This window comes from Rhinolophus sinicus, linkage group LG17 (assembly GCF_036562045.2).
Source record: "Rhinolophus sinicus isolate RSC01 linkage group LG17, ASM3656204v1, whole genome shotgun sequence".
Taxonomy (NCBI): domain Eukaryota; kingdom Metazoa; phylum Chordata; class Mammalia; order Chiroptera; family Rhinolophidae; genus Rhinolophus; species Rhinolophus sinicus.
In genome coordinates, this window is record NC_133766.1 from 9,074,276 (window position 1) to 9,097,839 (window position 23,564).

General features: G+C 35.9%; 1 protein-coding gene across 12 annotated transcripts in view; it reads left to right on the top strand.

Annotated features, from left to right (window-relative positions):
- Positions 1 to 23,564, top strand: part of RASAL2 (RAS protein activator like 2) — a 263,139-nt gene that overhangs the window by 155,564 nt on the left and 84,011 nt on the right. The window contains exons 1-2 of one of the 12 annotated variants that reach the window (XM_074322351.1): positions 19,014 to 19,136; positions 19,796 to 19,915. The exons of 8 other annotated variants lie outside the window; for them this stretch is intronic. In XM_074322351.1, coding sequence (XP_074178452.1) covers positions 19,856 to 19,915 — 60 coding nt within the window. In that variant the 5' untranslated portion in view covers positions 19,014 to 19,136; positions 19,796 to 19,855. Of the gene's footprint in view, positions 1 to 1,741; positions 1,877 to 19,013; positions 19,137 to 19,795; positions 19,916 to 23,564 lie in introns of those variants that run through there. 3 more of the 12 variants (XM_074322352.1, XM_019729852.2, XM_074322353.1) reach the window with 3 other exon arrangements.

Consider the following 23,564-nt stretch of genomic DNA (forward strand, 5'->3'; position numbering starts at 1 on the left):
CACAGTCTGAGCTCCGCTGCACGACAGTGTGTTCATCGGAGGTCCAGTCAGTCCAGGTGGGAAGAGGTGGGGAGTCGCTGCAGAAGGCCCCTGCAGAAGCTGTTTCTAATAGCTCTGATTTCCTTAAATTGAGCGGAAATCTCCCTGTTCTTGTACCCAACCCAGGCTCACTGTTCTTAGTTCTAACTCTTGGATAGAGTTAAGGAAATCATACGCTATTTCTTAGAATTATTCTGAGGCATATCAACTAAAAATAATTTCAGTGTTCTTTGCCCTAATTTAAGGTCAATTATAAATAACAATGATAATGATAAAGCTTTGTATTATCTTTGGTGAGAAGAGGGTGGAGTTGTTGGTGTTTTGATCCATATAAGGCAGGGTGGGAATCTGTGGTCTGTAAGTTTTCATAAACCCTTCGTTTATTCCTTTCTCTACAACTTTTCTTTCCCTATGATTCTTATTTGAGTAGCGATAAGGTTTAAAGTAGTTCATCTTAAGTAAAAATTGGAAACCAAAATTAAGGGCAGAGGAAACTGCAGTGTTAGAGCATTCTAATTCTTCAAGGAAGATGAGCCTAGATAACCAAAAACAAATTATGACTTAATTAAAGGAGACTTTAAATCATTGTGACTTGAGGAGAAAAAGGGTTGGGAAAAAAGGGTGCCAAAGGATATACATATATTCAAATAGGTATATCCATAATATGTGTATATATGTATATCTAATAGTGTGTCAGAGATGTATTCCATGTAATACATATATACACATACATACATATATAGAGAATATATGCGTTTCCATCAGCCATTTGTTAAATGGTAGATAACAGATTGATAGTGTGTTTTTCTCATGTCTATCCTGTTCCACTGTCTGAAGTGGCAGGTGGAGCCTGCTCAGTAATTCAGACTGAATTTTTTAATTGATCAGTCCTGACATGCTAACCTCAGCAACTGAGCAGCTGCATGATGTTAGGTCATCATACCAATAATAAAGATGACATCACTGACCTGCCTCCCTTTTTTGGAATGAAGAAAAAACAACAACCCTGGAAATATGTTTGATTTTAAAACTAATTAAAATGATGACGGAGAAAAGTATTATACATAATTTCTTCACATTTAGTTGATTTAACTTGTAAAGAGCCACTCAGTATATAAAATTAATTTTTGATTCTTTATTTTTAAAATGAAGTTCTAGCTTACGTACTGAATGAATGGTTTTAGAGAAATAAAAGTTTTCTAAATTTAAAATATTTCCTCTGTGATAAGGTGATCTACTGAGTAAGTGAATCTAAAATAGTAATGTGTGTGTGAACACACTCTGTCTATACATCAGCTGTAAGATATTTACCTGCTTTTTGTACTTTGAAAAGTTTGTATTTTAATTCAGCATAAGAATATTCAAAATAAGAATCTCTGAAGTTTGTTCTATTTTTCTGTCCCTTAAAATAGAGCAGATTTTGAAATAGATTGATTAAAAAAAAAATCACTTCTTAAAACAGAAATGCACACATTCACCCTTCTGCCCCGTTGGGATGGAAAAAATGAATATCCTAGCTTGGTAAGTCACGTTGCTTCTGAAGCAGATTGCCTGCGCTCAGTGCTGTGAAAGAGACGCAGTGAGTAAGGAAGGGTGGCTATTGTTTAGCGCTCTCTAGCAGAAACACTGGGAGGGGGGGAAAAAAGAATTGAGCTTGACGGGCATTGGCTCTGGCTTTTCTGCATTCCAAACTGTCTGAGACAGAGAGTGAGCGAAAGAGAGAGGGGGGCGGGGGGAGAGAGGGAGTACGGTGTACAAAGTGTTCTGAGTTTCTGACGGGCATGCCGGAAGGATCATGTTAGCAGCACCCAGAAACTTCCCAGAATGCAGACCCCAGGTAAGAGTTCCTCGAGTCCGTCTGAGACTGAAATGAAAAGTTTGTATATCTGTACAGGGAGTGTGGCGTTTTAAAAATTACACAGACGCAGTGGCTGTTTACCTTTGTGATTATTGGCTTAAAAAAAAAATAGGGTGGTTTTCATTACTGTGAGGTCACAGGAATATTGTGTTGTGGCTGTCAGCATTCCAGGACAGGAATCCAGCACAGGAATAGGCATTGGAGAAGCGCAGACCAATTAAAAGGGTAATGATCGTAGCAAAATATTAACACTGCAACATTTATTTGTTCTTTTAATAAGTTGAAGTGGATTCTTATTCTGGATCTTCCCCAAAATTCTTTATGAAATATTAAGATACCTGGGAACGGATACAGATCGTTTCTCTCTGAGGGAGGCAAAATATATTGACCACGAGTAAGATTCTAACAGCCTTGATTGAATCTTAGTAGCTCTGAATAAATCTGTGTCATTTGGAAATTTCAACAGGTTGGCTCCATAGACAACAATAAGGGCATTCAAATGAGAACTCTGCTTGTTCTTTCTGCCCAAGGTAGGCTTTTAATGTCCTCTGCCACTAGATGACAAGTTAGAAACTTTAACTGATTGGCTCACTGAAAGTTAATTCAGAAAGAGACTTTAGAGATCATGTAAAGTCCAATCTCTCCATTTGCAATGGGAACATTGAGGTCTAAGGGATTTAATTCTTGCTCAAGATCACAGAGTTAGGAACAGAATTGAAGCAAAAATCTAGATCTCCTGATTTTCAGTTTATTATTTTGTTCACAGAATCAGTTACACTAGGTTTTGTGGGTTGTTTTTGTTTTTTTTCATCTGTCCTGTATCAGCAGGTTTCAGGTACCATGGATTATTGCCTAAGTAGACCAAAAGCATCATAAACCTAGATTGAAATCTATGGAGAGGAGATAATGGGGACGGGTGTCATCAAATCATACTGATACCATGCTCTTGGTCAACACCAAAAATATATAGCAAAATATTTATAGAAGACAAAAAAATCTTTCCGTTAAGGAAAATGACTATAGTTTGTATGCTGCTTTTATATAAACAATTGCATAACTGTGGCATATTCTGAATATCTGTATATGAAATTAAAACTCAAGTTGATTTTAATTTCTTTTAAGACTTTAGGACTTAACAATTTTCTGTATAATTTAAGTTAATAAAGTTTTTTCTAGATGATAATGTCCATTTTTGTAACTTCTATCTACATATTGGAGGCAAAATATCTTCCCGTATTCAGCCTTCTCTATGTTTGTTTTTTAAAGATGTAAGATAACATTTAAAAATTACCCCACTGTTTGAAACAATCGCTTCCTTACCGATGGTTCAGCTCTGTTTCTCTCCATTTATACGGGTCCTCACCTCATGAGTTATGTGTTAAAGGATGACTTAAGTGGAGAGTCTTGAGAGTCACAAAAGACAGGGAACATCTGTCTTCATACATTTTCATTTAGTTCCTAAAAAAGGTTGCTGCCCTTTCCATTTTTCTGGAGACCATTGTGGGGTTGAGAGAGGCCACACTATTCTCGTGAGCTAAATAGTAAAGATAGCCACTGTCAGAGGGTCTGTCAGGGCTCTTTGCAACTCTTGGGAACAAGTTAACTTGACTTGGCTATAACCACAGTGAAGTAATGCTGTCCTTTTCTGTTAAAGCTTGACCTGTTCATTCCAGTGTTCGACTGGGTCTGTGTAAGTACACTTGTGATTTACAAGGCTGTGTGGGATGAGCAGTATGTTATAAGGAATAAAGGAATAGCAGTACGTTTCATTATTGCTCTCGGCTATCGGAAACCAAATTACGAAGTACATTCTCCACCCAGTAGGAAACAAGAGACTGTTTGTCTTACTGTAGAATCCATCACTTAAGCACACTGTTTATAAGAGGACTGATGGCTGTAAAAATGGGGTCATAATGCTCTATCCAGCTTAACAGTGTTCATGTTGTATTACAACAGGACTTAGATTTTTCTCTCATCTCTTATCCTGCTTGGAGTGTGGAAAGGACTGCCATGATGTGTATGTGTATTATGTTATGTGTACATATGATTGATTGATTGATTGATAGATAGATAGATAGATAGATAGATAGATAGATATGCAGATGTGGACCTTTGGCCTGAGTATATTACCCCATGTTAGAAACAATTGTTGCTGGTAGTTTACTGACCTAATTTGAAAAAAATTACTTTATTAAGCAACCTAATCATTATAAAACTTACTACCATGTTAGAAGGAAACACATATTCCTTTTTCTCTCTTGAATAAAAATGTCAGATTATGCAGGATTGTTTTCTGTGTCAGAGAAAAGCAACAATAAAGGACCCATTTTGTGACTAGACACAAATTTTAAATAGGAGTTGAGTGAAATGAGTGGCATGAAAGAAGAAACTCTTCTATGTACCTGAAAAGTTTTTCTTGTGACTGGTGTTTTCTTGAAAGCAGGCCCATTTTCACTACTCATGGTTTTTTTCCTTGATACTAGTTTCTTCAAATGTTTTTCATGAAATTATTATATATATATATATATATATATATATACACACAGACACACACACATATATCTCCGCATAAATATAGTTGGTATATTAAATTTTCAAAGAAGGTTAAGAGCTCGGCAATATAGCTATGACATTTTTGTGATAATAGTTTGGCTATAGTTGATCAAAACTTTTGTCTCATTTAAAGGAGGTGTCATATTTCCTTTCCTGCTGCAATTTCTTCTACCTCTTGGGTATAATTCTGTGTTTTGTACCCCAGTTAATACCATAAGAATGAAATTTCTTCAAACAAAAGTGAAAACAAGCCAGGCCAGGGGTCGGGTCTTGAGGCTGGACATGTAAAACACTCCAAGTTGTCAGTTGTATTCTTTACTCATAAAAATTACCTGATTATCCACTCAAAACTCTGGGAATCCTTATGTAGACAACATGGTTGTGTTTCCCTTTCTGCTCCAGTCTTGACCTTCAGTGGCATTAATGAGGAAAAGTTAGACTCATTGTTTTCTTTCTGTTCTTTCACGTCCTCTAGTGGTTGTTCGTGGGGTTCTTGTTTTCAGTTCTCTATATATCAGTTTTGGTGAAGAAGCAGGTGACTATTGTGAAATAAGGTTCACCAGATTCTTACACTTCAGCTAAATAAACTTTCTTCAAGTATCTAATTCTTTATTGCAGGGAAGGGAGAAAAGTGATTGTGTCTTGTTGTTTCCTAGTGAATTGATTCAAGAAAATGAGTCATGACTGAGCAATATGAACCCTTATAGTTGTCTGTTTTGTTTTGTTTTAAGTGCTGATGGGGATTCAGCCTATCAAAATTCCACATTTAATTATGGGTATGATCTCAGCTTGTGTTTGGAAGCCTTAAGCATTGCCACTGAGAATACTTTCTTTGTACATACTTGACAAGTATGAGAGACTTACTGAGTCAGTCATTAAAATTCAGATGAAAGTCTATCTTCTCTGGTGCCCTCCTGGCCCTTCCTCAGACCTCACCATTCAGCTGAATTAGTACCATGAACTTAAACACATGGAGAGGGAGCCAGTGAGGAGTTCTTATCAATAATTTGACTCTAACTTCACATTTCTGTCATGCTCAGGTTTTCAGTACTTTATGAGTAAGTGAATTTCTGAAACAGCAACTTGAAAAGTTAGTTTAGGTTAGTGCTGTCCTATTCTTTGAAGAAGAAAAATTACCTGGTTCTATGCTCTTTCTTATGGCAGATTGTGGTAAGTAAGCAACTTGAGCTGCCAGGGTGAATCACACAGGTGTCATTCAGGATCAGGTGTCACCTAGGAGAGCCTACCTGTTGGACAAGTTGCTAACTCCGATGTCTTACCTGTAATTCCAAAGATTGTGGAGTAACTTCAAAAACCTTACCAGCACTGTTGCATAGTTAACTATTCATAGAGAATATCTTTAGTTAATATGAAGACTAGAAAGACGGGATATTCTTTCACTTAATATTCCGGTTTGTAATTTTTTTTGCTAAATTATACTTCAAGTAGGTTGTGTGTAGTTGATTTGATTTTTGGTCTCGTGAGTCAGGAGAAGGTTAAAGTGCTTGTTTCCCTACTCCAATAACTCCTTTTTCCAGCACCTAGAATATAGTATCAGGTAAATAAGTGAAATAGCTTATTTCCTTCATGGGGAAAAAAAGGAATCGATGTGTCAAAGTGAGTGCAAGAAGAGCCACTAAAAAATCTGGCCTTTGTGACTACATAGGCTGAAAGGGAAGGATAATTATTTTTTGTGTACCAAGAGCTTGTTTTAGAGACCTCATTTCTAAGAGTTTGCCCAGTATGGTTATAGAATATTTCTTATTAGGATTTTCTCAAAGTACGGGACACTAATTACCCAAAGAAAGGGTAATAGATTATGTAATTGCTTTTTTTTGCATATGGTTGGGAAATTGCATCTCATAGTGTTTGATCTGATTTTTGTGAGATTCTTGCACAACTGAAATTTACGGGTATTTTTAATAAATTAAAACCTTTATTTTATCTTCTGTATAATTTGCTAACATACATCCTGAGAATATCTTTGAAGCATTTTACCTCCACTTGAAATTCAATGAAACATCATGATAATTTCCTGGAACAATAAATATAGCTGTAGTTTACGAGTACCATCGTTTTACTTGTAAATATTTGCACAGCTACAATTACTAACATTTTGAAATATATTTTAGTTTTAGCTTTATTCATTTCCTTATCTTTTAAAATAGAACTCAGTAAATATTTGATTGATGATCAAGTTTTAAAGGTAAATTTTCAAAAAAATATTCATAGCTTGTTTTTTTTTAATTGGAACCGGTGCCAACCATTTTTATTAACAAAACCAAAAACATGGTGTAAAGAAGATATCCTAAGACTTACTGCTGTCATTACAAAGAATGAAAACCAGTCTCCCTTGGAAACATTTTTTAGCTTGTACAAAACCAAAACATACTCTGCAGAGGGAGTTTATTGTAATAGAAAAGGCCAGAAGTGTATCAAGTTGATGCATATGCCTCAGTAGAGCTGCTTAGGTCAATCCTTGATGACACCACTTTATTTCAGGACTGTGTGTGTGTGTGTGTGTGTGTGTGTGTGTGTGTGTGTGTGTGTGTTGTGGGGGAGGGAGGATGTTTATTTGTGTGTTTTTTTAAATGAAAGGATTTTTAAAACCAGAAGTCAGGCTTTCATTTGGTCCTTTTTAAAAGGAAAGTCCAACCAGTTTTTATTTACCAGTTTTTTCAGAAGTATGTCTTCCTGTGAACAAACTGCAAAACGTATCTGACAATGAAATTTTAATTACGAAATAGTGAGCTTCAAGGGTGTGACTATTTTATTACTATAAAGTGCTATGTTAATGACAGTTTTCTGGTAGGTTTCTCCCTGTGTCAGAAAGTATAAACCCATTTTCATTTTGCCTAGTTTTTGAATTGAGTATTTAAAGGTAGACTTTTTCTATCTCTTTTCCCTTATCAAACCTGGGTTACAAGAGAATAGAAGCTGTTTTAAAGCTTTTCGGTTTTAGTCCAGATGTTGCTTATGTTACATTTTTCTCTGACAGCCTGAAAAGAGAAAATTTTAAGTTTTAATATCCAATCATAATATGTAGTGGACTCCTACACATCAATGAGAACAAGACAAGACATGCATGCCAGTTTTACAAAAGAGGCAATCCAAGAGGCCATTCAGTATATGAAAAAGTGCTCGGTTTCTTTAGTAATCAGGGAAATAGAAATTTAAACCCAAATGGAATTACACACCCATCAGAATGTCTAAAATGAGAATAACAGAAAATACCAAATGTTGACAAGAATCTAGAACAAAAGGAATTTTCAGGCACTGCTGATGGGAGTATAAATTCGAATAACTGCTTTAGAGAATTATTTGACAGTATCTACTAAAGTTGAACGATGTTCTGTGACCCAGTAATTCCACTCTTGCTCACGTGTCCAATAGAAATGCATACGTAGGTTCACCGAAAGACCTATACAAAAATGTTCATAACAGCTAAAACTCGGAAACTGCCCCAATGTTCACCAGCAGTAGAATGGGTAGGTTTGCTTACACCATGGAACTCTACACAGCACTGACAAAGGACAAAGTACTGCTTCAGCAACAGAACGGGTAAATCTCACAAATGTATGTTGAGCATGAAAAGTTCGTTTCAGAAGACTGTGTGATTCCATTTATATACGGTTCATACTCATCTGAGGTGATAGAAGTCAGGACGGTGATAATAATCCCTATGTGGTAATGACTGGAAAGAGCATGTAAGGGATGCTTCTGGTTGCTGGTGGTGTTCTATTCTGTTTTGTTTAACCCAGATGCTGGTTACCGGGATGAGTTCCATTATTTATACACTTTCCTGAATGTATGATAGCGTGTGAGAAAATAGATTTTCATAATTTCTCCATTTTGAAAAAAAAAATCCTACAAAACAAAACCCAAAAGCTCTAAGCAAACTTGTAGGATTGATGGTGTGATACTCTTTGAAAGCACTTTTTGTGTATGTAGCGGGTGAGGAATGACGCCATGTTTATTCTCATATTGGAAGTTGTCTAGTCTATGTATGCAGTCAAGGATTTACATTTGGGATCATTTAAAGGGTTAGATTGTGAAAGCATTTGAGAAACCAGGCTTGTATGTGCATCTTCAAAACGATGTTGCCCTATGCGAATAATAGACCTACTAACAAGGCTTTTCACAATCTCTGAGCATTCCATACAAAACACTAATTTTCATAAGTCATACCTTAATTTAAAAAAAATATTTTAGTTACATATATTTTCTATGTATTGCTGTGTTATATATAAAGATATACATGTACTCATACCAAGCACATTAATTTTTACATATAGTTATTAATCAGTTCATGATACAAATTTAGTAAGAGTTTTCCATACTCATGGCTTTAATATCATTTTGCTTTAAACACATATTTCTGTGCTTTTAAAGGATACATGATTACTTGTATTTGAAGAAAAATAAAACATTTCAAAACAGCTTTTTCATCGCTGTGAAATGTGGATGTATCCAACACAATAAATGGAAGAGTCTTAATTAATAAATGTCAGTTTCCTTTTTCTTTACAAAAATACAAACATAACATACTCTTGAACACATCTCTCTTCTCATATGAATTGCCCCCCTCCATCCGTTCCTTCCAGCTCTGAGCCATTAAAATGCATGTATTTAGTTCTGTTTCTGGATTCATTTATAGCAGTCTGCTCCCCTAGATGCTTCAGATGTTTTACTCAAACTCATTGTTTTCACGTTAGCGTACTACATTAGTTTTCTATTGCTGGATAACAAATGACCACACATTTAGTGACTCACAGTAGCACCATTTATCATTTCACAGTTGTAGATCTGAAGGCCAGGCACAGTGTAGCTTGTTGTCTGCTCAGAGTATCACAAGGTCAAAACCAAGGTATCAGCCAGAGTCCTCTTGCACTTGTAGGACTGAGGTGCCTGATTTCTTGCTGGCTGTGGTCATGGAGTCCTTCTCAGCTCCTAGAGGCCACCGTCAGGCCCCAGTCCTGTGGCATTCTCAGAATATAGCAGCTTACTTCTTCAAAACCAGTGAGAGAATCTTACTCTAGTCTGCTGTGGTGGAGCCCAACATAACACAGCGTGATCACAAGAGTGACTGTATCATCACCTTTACTGTGTAATGCGACCTCCTCAAAGGAGTGCTGTCCCATCGTATTAACAGGTCCAGACTATACTCGAAGGTGGGGGATTATATAAGGATGCAGGTACCATACTTACCCTCATCCTAACAACCAAGCCTTTACATAAACATGATTCTTAATTGTGCTCCCTACCACTTCACAATTGAATATAGACAATTTCCTTGAAGTTAATGATACTCTAATTCTGGCATGGTTAACAACCCCTATCTTTATATCAATTAAATTAATATTAGTTTTATGAGGCCTATGCTTTTCTGTGATATCAGCATTTTCATTACCAATCTGCCACTCGTTTTTATTAAAATAATGGAAAACACAATAAAACGTTTAATTGTGCAAACAGTGCTGAACAAATCCTAATGCCAAATTAACTGTGATGAACATGTGACGCCACCTCTTATTTATCATCAACTGATGAATGACAGTTCTGGATTTAAAAAAAAAATTTTAAATGATAAACTAAAAATTTAAAGGCCTACCCATTCTCAAATTATTTTGCTGTCAAAGAATGATCTGAACGCTAAGGAGGCCCAGGGCCCTCAAAGATGTTGCATGTTCTCACCATCATGACACTTTTCTGCCCGTTTTCAAATCTGCCTTTCAATTGCGGACCTTTCCAAATGCCTGTCACTTAATCTCTCTTGACAACCAGTGCCACTCCTCTTCCTTGACTTCTTAAATTGAAGACATCTTTTCATTTCATTTCATTGCATCTGCACCTATAGATCCTTAAAGGCTGCTTATTATTTCATTATAGATTTATCTGTTTTCCTCCTTATGACCACTTAGTGTTTTTAGTTTTGCCATTTGTGTTAAACATCTTTTTACATATATCTATGTACAGTTGTTTGGACTGATATTTCTGTAGGATTGGTGCCTAGAAATAGAATCAAAAGGTAGTTTGTATTTCACGTTTTGATAGATACTGTTAAATTGAGCCATGCAGATTTATTCAGGGTGTCTTTTTTGCTATTTGAAGATTTTAATTTTTATGTGTTTCAGTCTTGCCTCTCTTTTCCATTGGAATTTCTGGCTTTTGTGTCATGCTTAGAAAGGCCTATCTCAATTTAAGATTAGGCCTTTTTCGGAAATTTATTTTTGGTTTTGTGAAATGAGATTTTTTTTTCAGCTGGATAGCCAGTTGTCTCAACACCTTTTATTGAATTATCTATTCTTTCCACACTCATTTGAAAGTACCCTTTATTATCAGATAAATGTCCACATGTCTCCTTTTGGATTCTTTTTCTGTTCCAGGGACCTATTGTTCTGTTCTTACATCAATATCACAATGTTTTAATGACCACAGACTTTAATGTGTTTCTCTTATGATATAGAAAATTCCGTCTAATTAGTTCTTTCTTTCAAAATGTGTTTGGCTTTTTACTCATGCACTTACTTTTCCAAATGAACTGTAGAATCAAGTTGTCCTCCATCCCCTGCCAAAAAACGAAAAATATGTGTTGATATTTCAACTGGAATTACAATGCAAGTGTGAGTTATTTGCGGGACGGTTAACTTTCATATACATTGCTAAATTTTAGTTGTTTTTAACTGTACACAAAGGGCAAGTTTTTATATATCCTTTTGGGACTTTTTCTTCACTTAAATATTATATTACTAATATCTGTCCATATTGTTGCTGTAGTTTATTATTTGACTACTGTATGATTTTAACATTGTTTGAATACCAAACCAGAGTTAGAATTTAGGTTGGGTTTGGTATTGGGATTCAATCTCACATTGAAGGATATTTGGTTTGGTAACAGAGTTTTGCTCTTGGCATCAGCTTGGCTGTGAATATTCTTGTTCATTCTGCTTTTATCCATTTGCACGAGTTCCTCTCTGCTGTATTCCTAGGAGTGGAATTTCTGGGTCTTAACGTGTATAAATGCTCCACTTTGACAACGCCAAACTGTTTTCCCACCAACAATATATATATGAAATCCGAAGGGATCGATGTTCTAATACTTGGTCTTGTCAGAATTTTTAATTGTTGTCATGGAATGAAGATGAAATGGCTGATTTGCATACCTGGTTACCAGTGATAGTGAACACTTTTTGTAAGTCTGTGGTATATATGTTAATGCTTTTGTGAAATTCTTTTTATCTCTTGCCCCCTTTTTCTATTGAGTTGTTTGTGCTCTTTCTATCAATATATAGGAGTTCTTTATATGTTCTTGATAGTAACGCTTTAACAGTTGTGTATATTGTGAATATATTCTCAATTTGTAACTACTCTTTTCATTTTTTAAGGTCATTGGATTATCAAAAGTTCATAATTTTATATAGACAAGCCTATCAATCTTTTATAATCAATATTTCTTATTTCTTGTTTATGAAATTATTTCCTATCCCAGGGTCTCAAGATATTTTTTATTAGGAGTTTTAAATTTCTGTTCTTGACATTTAAGTCCTTAATCCACCAGGAGTTGGTTTTGATGCTTTCATACTTTTTTCATATTGATATTTTCCTGCTCTATTTATTGAACAATCCCTTTTCCCCATGGATCTAACAGTACCCTCTCTGTCATGTATAAAGGTTCATATTTTTCTGCAACTATCTTAAATTTTTCTTATTAAGCTTCTCCCTAGTTTATAGTTTTAAAGGCCTTTTTTTTTTAATGGGATCTTTTGTCCCATGATTGGTGATTGCTGGTAAATATGGAAACTCGTAATTTTTGTATATTTCTCTTATTCTAATCATCTTACCAAATACTCTTGTTCCCTGCTGCCATTCTCACTTAGGGAAACATCTTATTTTCTCAAATATTGTTCTTTCTTTTTGATATCTCTATCTGTTATTGCTTGTCTTGCCTTCCCACGTTAGCTAGAACCTACCAGTAACATATAACAGACCCTGGTGAACCCACATCCTGTTGAAAAATAGTGGTGCTAATGCATACCTTGTGTTGCTACTAACCTTAATAAAAATGTTTTTAATGTTTTAAATTTGTATATAATATTGCTATTGGTTTCTGGTCTATATCCTTCATTAAGTTAAGAAAGTGTCCATCTGTTCCAAATATTCTAAGCTTCCTTATCAGAAGGGGTACTGAATGTATCAGTGGCCTTTTTGGCATTTCTTGAGATGATTTGGTTTTTATCTTTTAATCTGTCATAATAACATTGCATTAAGATGTTCCTTCATTTCTCTCAAGTCACAGATGTAAAACCAGGAAACTTAAATTCAACAAGTCATTAACAATATAAATATTGTCCTTTCCAGTATTCTCTAAAACCCTTAGAATGTTTTAAGTGTTTTGTTATCCAATATACTAACCCTGTGTATCCTTTTACTGGATTATCTAATTTTACTTTACAAAGCATCACTAATGAATTTCCTCAGAGATTTAAAGTTTTATTATTTATTAATTACCTGCAGAAAGACCTTCGGCTCTCTCTTCATGCTAACTAAAAGCATCACTGCTGAAACGTAAGGATACATGGAGAAATATTTTCATTTATTCATTCATTTAACAAATATTGAGCACTTAGTAAGGGCCAAGATTTGCACTAATGTTCAGTGAAATCCTTTTGCTAAGGGATACTTGTGAAGACAGGCCATCAGAATCATTTACTGGTGGAAAGGAATTAAACAAATGTCTGTACTCTGAATTTCAGGTTGATCTTTTCATACCTTTTCACTGGAAACTAGAGCATCTGGCTTCCTGATTTTGTAGGGATCTTGGATTCTTATACAATTTATTAACCTTATTGTAGTATCTCAGATCATTGAGCAAAGAAAACAGTTTTTCTTCCTACTTAATGACTGTTCATCCTCTAACCTCTCCCAAAATATCTAAAAATTTTATAGAAGAAGTTCTAATACAGAATATGGTTAAGACTGTGAGCTCAGGAACAGGAATATCTAAGTTCTGGTGCCTCACCCCCAACCCCTGTATGACTGGCTGTATAACTTTGTCACTTCTCTAAACCTTAGTTTTCTCTACACCTTAGTTTTCCCAGATATAAAATGGGAAGTGTTACTACTGCCTCACAGGGTTGTTATGAAGAGTAAATGGGATGAAACATGTAAAGCACTTCATGGACTACCTAGTACATTGTACGTGTATATATACATTTGATCTCTTCTTATTCTTGGTACAAATATTCAAATTATTGCTAGTTCTAGAGACAGATTAGTGCAGCGTTCACCCTAATGATTTTCAATGTACTTGTGTAGCAGTGATTATCTTATATGTGTAGATTTATCCATCTATCTACCCACTCAATAAATATGGAGTCACTATTATTTGCTTGATACCGTGTTGGGTGCTAAATAATAGACTCCAAGAATTGCATATACTTTGAGTAAAATTAGTTGTAAAGTTTACCTTTTAGGAAAAAATAAGTCTTTCAAGAATATTTATGTATTAGTCGCTTTCTGGATTTTTTTTTTTTTAATTGGGAAATATAGGAGAACAGTGTGTTTTTCCAGGATGTCAAATCATTGTTTTTCAATCTAGTTGTGGAGGGCGCAGCTCACTGGCACATGTGGGAATCGAATTGGCAACCTTGTTGTAAAGAGCTCACGCTCTAACCAACTGAGCCATGCGGCTGCCCCACTTCCTGGATATTTTTGAGCAGTTTTCTGTTCATTATCCACAGTTGTCACTTTTTTTTTTTTTTTTTTACATCTTTTACTTAAAAGAATACCTTTAGTGTTTAAGGAACCTGATTATCTTTAATTCTAGATAGTCATCAACTTCCTTAAACAGAATCTACCATTAGTCTTTGATTGGCACATGACTTTTGAGCATCTATTTTTTAATAATAGTGTCACTGCCTTTTTTTTAAATTACTTTACATTTTGGTACTTTTCACTGGAGGATATGAAAACACCTTTTAATATGTGTTTTAAATAATCATGTAATAAGAATGTCTCTTATAATATTAACATCCTTGTTATTCTGTGTCTTCACATGTCAAAAGTGTTGCTTTCTATATCCAAATAAATGAAAATTCAGCTTAGCTTCATTAGTTTCTTCAGCTCTAATCATATAAGGTAACAGTTCTGGCAAGTGAAAAACAATGTGGGAATGTATTCATTAATATATAATTTATGTGTAAGTGGTTTAAGGTTTATATATGTATTTAGGGTACTATTTAAAGTGTTGAGCTATAGATTTCAGAGGATTTAACTCTATTCCTCTTACAGTAAAATACCTCCTCACCAAAATATGTGAAAAGTTATAGTTTGACATATACTTTAAGCTTCTTTGAGACAAAGTGTTGTACATATTCAAAAGAATATAAAGATGGAAAAGCAATCACATTACTTGTCCTTTAATTGCCTTTTTGAAAACCAATTATTCCTACTTCCAATTCTTTATCACAACAGTATATCGAATTTTAATAAGTTCAATAGTAATCCTTCAAAAATTTAATAGACATTATTTTAATATAATATCTACTATTACTTTGAATTATATTTGCATTTAATTAGCACAGGTGATTTATCAGTCACCATTGCTTGAAGACAATTTGTTTTTCAAATAAAGGACTTTGTGTGATATTAAAATAGAATTTGTATAGTGGATTTTGCATGTAGTGGCATATTTAATTTTATCCTTAAGATATCAGCCAATATCAGTGTTAAATTTCCTGATTTTGATCATTGTTCCTGGTTATATGTGAGACTGTCCTTTGTTTTAGAAAATATATCCTGAAAGCTGTTGGCAGTATAGGGTATGATGTCTCCAAGTTTCTCAAATGGTTTAGAAAAACAGTGCACATATATACTAATAATATACACAAGAGAATGATTAAGCAAAGGTAACAAAATATAAACAGCTGGTGAAGCTGATAAAGGGTGAATCTGATAAAGGGTATATAGGAGTTTCTTGTACCCTTCTTGCACCTTTATGTTAAGTTTGAAACTGTATTAAAATATAAAATTGTCCTCCCCAAAATCTCCACCAACTTTAGCAACTTTAGTTATCAATTTAGGAAAAGATATATTGTCATATATTACCTGCCTTTATTCATTCCTGAGTACCTAGTATGCAATAATAACAGAGCAAGAGACAAGCCACTGAGTCACTAGTTTTGGTTTCTTCAAGAAGGACGGAAATCCCAGATGAATTAGGAGGAAAATATGGTTCTTGTAAAACTGGGAAATAACCCTCAGAATTCTGCTGGAGCATTTTAAAATTCTATGGATTGAAAGCAGATTACTTATTACATCTTATTTGAATATCCTTTTCAAGTGTAAGGCTTTCACACAAAAATCTGTCCATGAATGTTCATAGCAGCATTATTCATAATATTAAAAAGTGGGAACAGCCCAAAGTCTTATCAGTGGGAGAATGTTTGGCCATAAAAAGAAATGAAGTGCTGATACCTGCTGCAACAGGGGTAAAACTAAATGAAAGAAATCAGGCACGAAAGGCCACATGTATGATTTCAGTTACATGAAATGTCCAGAATAGGCAAATTCATAAAGAAAAAATTTAGATTAGGAGTTGCCTTGGAGGCTGCGAGGAATGAAGAGTAACTGCTAATGGGGACAAGGTTTCTTTTTGAGGTGATGAAAATGTTCTGGAATCAAATTACAGTGATGGTTGCACAACTATGTGAATATATTTAAAACCACTTAAAAGGATAAATTTTATCGTATGTGAATTATATATTTCAATAAAGCTCTCCCTATCTAATTAAGAGCCGGAGACCTTATATAACTTTACATGATTTGGCTTACTATTATTTCACAGACCTCACTGTTTCTTTTTCCCCTGGCTCATTCCAATCTAGCTGCACTGGTCTCCTGACTATTGCTGCTCCTGGGCCTTTTTACTGGTTTCCCTTCCTCTTCCTGAGAATCCAGCAATCCATTCCTCAAAAGCCAGTCTCTCCAAGATGCCTTTCCCGTCCACCCTCTACAATGCAGACCTCTCCCAGCATTACCTACCCCTTCCTTGCTTTACTCTTCTCCTTGGCACTAGTCACCATTTAACACAACATGCATTTTACTTTTTTATCTGGTATATTGTTTTTCTCTTCCCTCTAGAATCTTCCCTCTAAAATAGATAAGCTCTGTGGGGGCAGAGATTATGTCTCTTTTATTCACAACTGTATTACAGGGTTGTTAAATGAGTGGGTCTGGAAGTGTAAGTATGGGACAGGCAGCTATAACAAAATCAGGAATAGCAAGCATATTCCTGCCACCACGCATTATCGAGATGCTTTTCATATTTGTAGGAAAATAATGGATAAAATAAAATCAACAGATGTTGACTAAGTACTTAACTACACGTATGTAGGAAGGTGCATGATAAACCACCAAAATGGATGGGATTTGGTTAGTTGTTGAGAAGATTATTGTGAAACATTATTTCTAACAGTTCTACTCACAGTATTTTGATGCCTTTAACTCATATTTTAGCAAAATATATAGCCCACTATAGAATGGTGGCATCTTCGGGTAAGTTTTAAGGAACATTTTACAGAAGGAGGCCTGATTCTTGCTATGTTCTGATTGTAAGTAGGGGGAAAACAGTGTGATGCCTTATATATTATAACAAAATTTCAGTCCAACACTTTTTCTTGGGTGCCTCATTTGCTAACTCTCTGTTTACGAAAGGCAAATCTATGGTATTGGATTATTTTGATACTTTTCTGTCTGTACTGCTTTCTCTTTAATAAAATAAATACAATGAAAGATTTATTTGTTCCTTAACCAGGTTTTATTTTGATAGTTGATTTGGAGACTAATGGTTTGGATCTTTACATCAAGAGTATATGGAATTCTTTAGCATTAATCTATCTTGATATATAGAATCACAATTTCACTAATATATCATTCAATACATATTTATTAATCATCCACTATGTGCTAGGCATTATAATTTTTTAAAAATTAGTAGAACACAGCTTTTGACTTCTAAAGGCACAAGATACAGGGGAGGAAATCACTATGTAAACAAATTCAATAAAGTAATAGCAAAGTATGGACGAGAAAGCTATTAATTCTGTCTTAAGGTGTCAAGGAGGATAGACTCAGAAGTCTCAAAGGATCCGTTCGATATTGTCAGATATGTAAAATAAAAAGAATAACAGGAGGTGCCAGAGTCAACACAAGTTTTGAGCTCCTACTGTGGCCAGATAATGCTCTAGACAGTGGGGATACAATGACCAAAACAAGAATTTTTCCTGCTCTTGTGTAGATTACTTTCAGTGAAACATGCAAAGGCATGGAAGTGAGGTAAACAGTACAGCATGGCAGAGTCAACGAGAATCTGGGGGCCCCTCCCAAGAAATCAGGAGCCAGATCGCACCAAGAAGTTGGAAGTTGGTGCTCTGAGCCAATGATTTCACCCTGGGAGCTCCAGCGATCTGTGTCTTACAGTTATCACAAAGGGGTTATCATGCTGAGAGGTGCTAAGCAAGCAGACCCTGTGGATTGTGATAAATGTCTTTTATTTATCGCTGCTTTTCAATTTTACGTAGTTATTTTGAGTAATAAAATGCAGGCTTATTTAAATATATTATGAATTCCTACCATTTTTTTTTTACATTTTCTATTTTCTCAGTGGGTGCTATTGCTGCAACTGCTTTTAAATCACTATCTGTCAAAATGACTAATCTTAAAAAGAGATCCTAAAATATCCAGCCTATCTCCTGCCAATGTTGAAGTTGTTCAAACTTTTAGAGCAGCCATCCAAAACTTCACTAAATATTGATTGAACTCCTTCTAAGTGCCAGGCACTGCTCTAGACTCTAGTGGTGCAAAGATTAATATAAAACAAGGTCCCTGTCCTCAGGGAACTTACAAAGAGAACAGAGTTCAGATGAAGAATAATGAAGTAAACATGGAGAGAAGGGTATGGATTCAGGATATATTGAGATAGTAGCTGTTTAAGCATTGAGAATTCTCTCACTGATGGCAGACTACTAGGGAAGAAGGGAGGGAGGGAGGGAGGGAATGAAGGAGGGACGGAGGGAAGAAAGAGTAGATTATTGAGAACAGAGCTAATGTTTTGCTAATTCAGGAAAAACTGTCTTTTTAAGAGTGTTGTTTTCTTATAGCAACAAATCTAATCAGTCTCCGGAGAACGGGGATATGCGTGATTTATATATCCCTGAAAATATCTCCTCTGCTTGATTTTTCTCAGCCTTTTTAATAAGGTGAAATCATCTTAAACTGTGTGAATATGTAATGTAGATCCTATAAAACATCCCTCTGGATCTGACTGCTTCACGAATGACAGTATAGCAAGGGTTGAAGGACAGTCGTTTGCTTCATTGGTGGGTCTCCGGACCTTCATCCCAACAAGCCCACTTCTCTTACTTCTTTCAGATTTCAGCTTCCTCCTCTCTCTCTCTCTCTCTCTCTCTCTCTCTCTCTCTCTCTCTCTCTCACACACACACACACACACACTTCCCTTTCTTTCTCACTAAGAAAGACAGAGCTATTGACTAGAAGCCCAGAGTTGCCCCCAAGTTCCGACCACCGGCTCGAATCCTTATGAAGTGGACTTGTAATATCCTTAATGTTGCTGTTGGCAGCCAGTTCCAGATTCCATTATTGTGGATCAATGCCGTCGCCATGTGAGGTGGGGGGAGGAATGGAGGAGAAGAAAGGAGGGATGAGAGCTTCCTAGTCACAGATTTATCAACCTGCCTTTGCTTGCAGGAAATCTCCGTAAAGGGGGCTGGGATGCTGTTGAAACAGCTAAAGCAGGAAGGGGGTTAGGAGGCTGCAGTTCTCTCCGCTCACTGAAAGGAAATTTGAAAACCTTTCTTCTTAGAACAAAACAAAATGCTGAATTTGTTCTTTTGCCTTTGTTTTTGTTTGATGATATGCTCTACTTAACTGATGAGCTATTGTGTTGTCCAGTTATCTAAGCTGCTTCAGTGTACGAACCTGTTTCTTTTTCTTTGAGTATCTTTATTCTTTATTTTCCTTCGCTTTCTCCTGATTAAACACAGATCATTATTCAGTTTTATCCTGGCTTTCTCTTTCAGGCTAAAGCTTAACACCAAGAGACAGAAGGACAAATCTCTCTTCCCTTCTCTTCTATCACCCTCTTTTAACCCTCTCGATTTCCTTCCCCTCCCCCCTGTTGTATTAGATTGATGTCACAGAGACAGAATTCAGAGTGGAGGGAGGGTCACATTTTCTCTTTCCTTATTACAGCCTGGCTAGCAATTTAAGTGTTGGACCCCCAAGAATTTAGTCGCTGTATCTTTCTTTTCCCACTTCATCATTCAGTAATTGTGCTCTGTATGGAAAAGTTTTCTGGCTGGAGAATGAGTCTCCTTTCCCCCGGTGATGTGGCCGAGTGGCTGGATAGTAGCACCGAAGAGGAGAAGAGCCTTCTGTCGTTTCTGGGTACGGTAGGGCTCCGCTTGTTCTTTTAACCCTGTGTCGTCTGAACTTCTCTTACTTTGGGGAGTAAGACCCCACATTTTCCAAAATCCACTTTTGGATTTTTTTAAGAGGGGGAAGAGGAATTACGAGAATGTGTTTAAGTTTGCTTTTCAAGTTTTGTTCATGTCTATAGAGATAGTGCCACCAGCATTGGCTCTGAGAAATAAGAGAGAGTTTGCTTTAACAAAGAGTGCTGGCTAGCTCCGTGCAAGGCTCACCATGTCATCTGGGCAGCTGTTCGTGCTATTAGACAACTTGTGCTAGCCAAAATATATTACCGTTTTGCTATACCTCTCCGTACAGTGATGATGAGGCTTGCTGCGTGGGAGTGGGACTAGGCTTTGTGTGCAAGAAAGCCAACATATGGATTGAGAAGTTGCTTTTATGCAAGATGTGAAATATCTGTAATGTTCATATATAAGATTTCTACTGAGTGTATGCAGTAGGACACATGGACCAGCCATTATTTTAACTTCCCATTTACAGATGCTTCCTAATGAATTTCTAAGTAAAGCAGTTATTGATCATGGAATTATTGATGTAATAAACCAATGCCTGGGAAAGTTAGGTTATAAATCAAATTGTATCTTAAATGTAATAGGAGAGCTTGATACTTAGAGAAATCCTGTTTGTGAATACTTTTGTTAGATTAATAATTGTCTTTAAATTTACCTTTTTTATACATTTGATTTATCTCACAATAAATCAAAGGAAATATTCCTTAAATATAAGTAAAGCTTTATTATAAATGGGCAACACTTATGACCTTCTAATTTATTTTGCGTAATATTTTTTATGACCCATAGTCTTCTGCTATTCCAAAAAATATCTCTATCTTTTAAAAATCTTTGTTGTTATATTTAGCATAGATTTCAGTTTTGTTTTATTTGAGTCAGTTATGTTGTCAATCTTAACGTTTTATAAATGATTTCTTTTTTCATCAGGTCTTTTCTAATTTATAAGGACTCAGGTACACATACTTAGATATTAATTCTACTCTTGATTTATTTATCATAGTCTCACATACCTTGGGCATTTGGGTGACTATAAGAAATTTGTGTACCTCTTAACTCCTTATTTCTCTGAAGCCTATCTTATTCTACTTGCTTCCCATTCCCCCCCCCCACCCCCACACACAGACACATAGAGAACCATCAGTGAAGGAAAGCAAATACAAACATCCCTGAGTGAAACCAACCACTTAGACCCCACTGCATCATGGGAAAGGAAGGCAGAGTCATTACTGAACATCTTTCCCTTGCTCTTGCATGCTTTTATAAAATGTAATTATCTAGCCTCAAGGTTAATTTCTTTTTTTTGGCCATTACCCCACTGTGCCTATAAAGATTTTGATCAAATAGAGATGGGCAAATAAAAGGTATTACAGTTCGTGCCCCTTCCCACCCTCTGTTTAGGATAGTTAGTAAATCCCTCTCTATCTACAGATGGAGATTATAAAGACAAAGGATGTTAGAACATGCTTGGAAGAAAAATGCCAATTCCTACAAATTATCCACCTAATGGAAGAAAACCGTGGCATATGCAATAGCTAGAACACAGATAAGCCAGGGTCATGATTCTACTCCAGGGCTATACCAGGAAGTTTCGTTACTGAGTAGAGTACACAGCTACGTATCCCATCTTCTGCTGCTCCGGGGCTGAGCCCTGGATGTCAGCACGTCTTATTTGGGGAGTGAAGCTCTCTCCTGACCATGAGTCGCAAACACCTCCTTCTGTGGATAAACAGGAATTTACTAAACTCCTCTAGAGGAACTGGGAGCAAAACCGTCTCAGATATTGCTTGTAATAGCTGAGGATTAAGCAGAGCCCTTGTGAGGAGTCATTTGCTAATGTAATTACCATTAATAAGAACATGCTTTTCCCAGTGAAGATGCTAAGAGGAAAATAAGAAAACTTAATCTACTTTGTGGTGAATCTAGGATAAGTGGAACCAACAGAGATATTGTGTCAGAGAACCTATCAAACTATGCTTTCGTTGCCTAGGGAATTTTATGGCGGATTTCTCTCCAGGAGAGGAAATGAAAAGTACTTTGTGCTGGTGAGGCTTTTCTACTTCACTTTCAGGCAATAGCCACTTAACTGATATTCAGGACTTCCTGTTAATTTAGTGCTCTGGTGGTTTGATGCAACTTCATAAAACTATGCCCTATTCTTTATTCAGAAAACTTCCATTATTCCCTCATCATCAAAACACCTTACCCTGGAACTTATTCTGGCCCTTCCCCCTGACATTCCAGCATTTTTTTGGGTGAAGAGGACTTCATTCCACCAAATTGATTAACTTTCTATATCTTGGACAAATATTGCCCTTTCCTACCTTTTGATGTGCTGTTTCTTCCATCAGCGGTGTCCCTTCATCCAAACTGAACTTTCCAAAACCCTACCCATTTCAAATTTTGCTCATGAACAAGACTGTGCTAGGTACTATGGCTATATACAAAAAAGCGCAAGATAAAGCTGCTCGTGAGAAGGATAGAATTTGGTTGGGGAAAAACCATGAAGTATGTACAATTAAGTGAGAAAGATTTAACGATAATTTAAGACAACAATGGAGATAATAAAATAAGGCAGTACCTTATTGTGAAATGATTTATCCAGGCAAAAATTGCTTTGGGAGTTATCATTTTTGATTAGGAACACTGAAGATTGCTTTACAGAGATAGGATTTAATCAGAATCTTAAAATATAGAATAGATTTTTATGGAAATAGTGTTTTCTGTATGAAAGGAGTATCATGAGGAATATTAAATTATGTTCCTATCCAATGAGTAACATACCTAATTATCTTAATCTCCAGTTCATATCCAACTGATTTGAAAGAAATGAAAAGTTCATATAAAGAAGTAATGAGAGATAATACTTAAAGGATATTTGGTGGCTCACGGCGTGGGACTTTCATGAAAGGCTAATGAGTAACAATTTATCCTGAAAGCCGTTGGGAAGAATTCAAGATTCTTGAACAAGAAACAGATATGATCAAAATAGCTCTTTAGAAAGACATATCTGAAAGTGTCCCAATAAGGAGAAGCGACTAGAAGCAGTTAGACCTGTTTTAAAGCTATTACAGTACTCCAGATATGAAATGAGTGCCTCTGTTTTAACACTTAACTCTCTATATTGTAAGTAGTGGTTTGCTTATTTATTATTAAAGCCAGACTGTGAAGGCCTCCACAACAGGAGCTCAATCCTCTGTCTTTTCAGAACCTGGTACACTTTGGGTACAGATGAATGTTTGAGCAGATCAGATGAATAACTGAGACAAAAAGGTCGAGAGATTACGTAGGATCTACCAGAATTGGTGACAGATTGGAGGAATGGGGACATGATGAGCCAAAGACTATTTCTGAACTTGGGAGGATGTGGTATTATTAACAAGAATAGAGAAGTTGGGAAAGGGAGTCAGTTTTTGAGAGAAGAAGAGGAGTTCTGTTTAGATATATTGAGCTTGAGGTGACTAGTATATATTTGGATAGAGATACAGTTCTGATGATTGGAAATGAAGTCACAGAAAGCGACATTTGAGAGCCATCTAGAGAAGAAAGAAAGTTGAAGCTCTAAGCATCTATCGGTGATCTACTGTTGAGAGAAT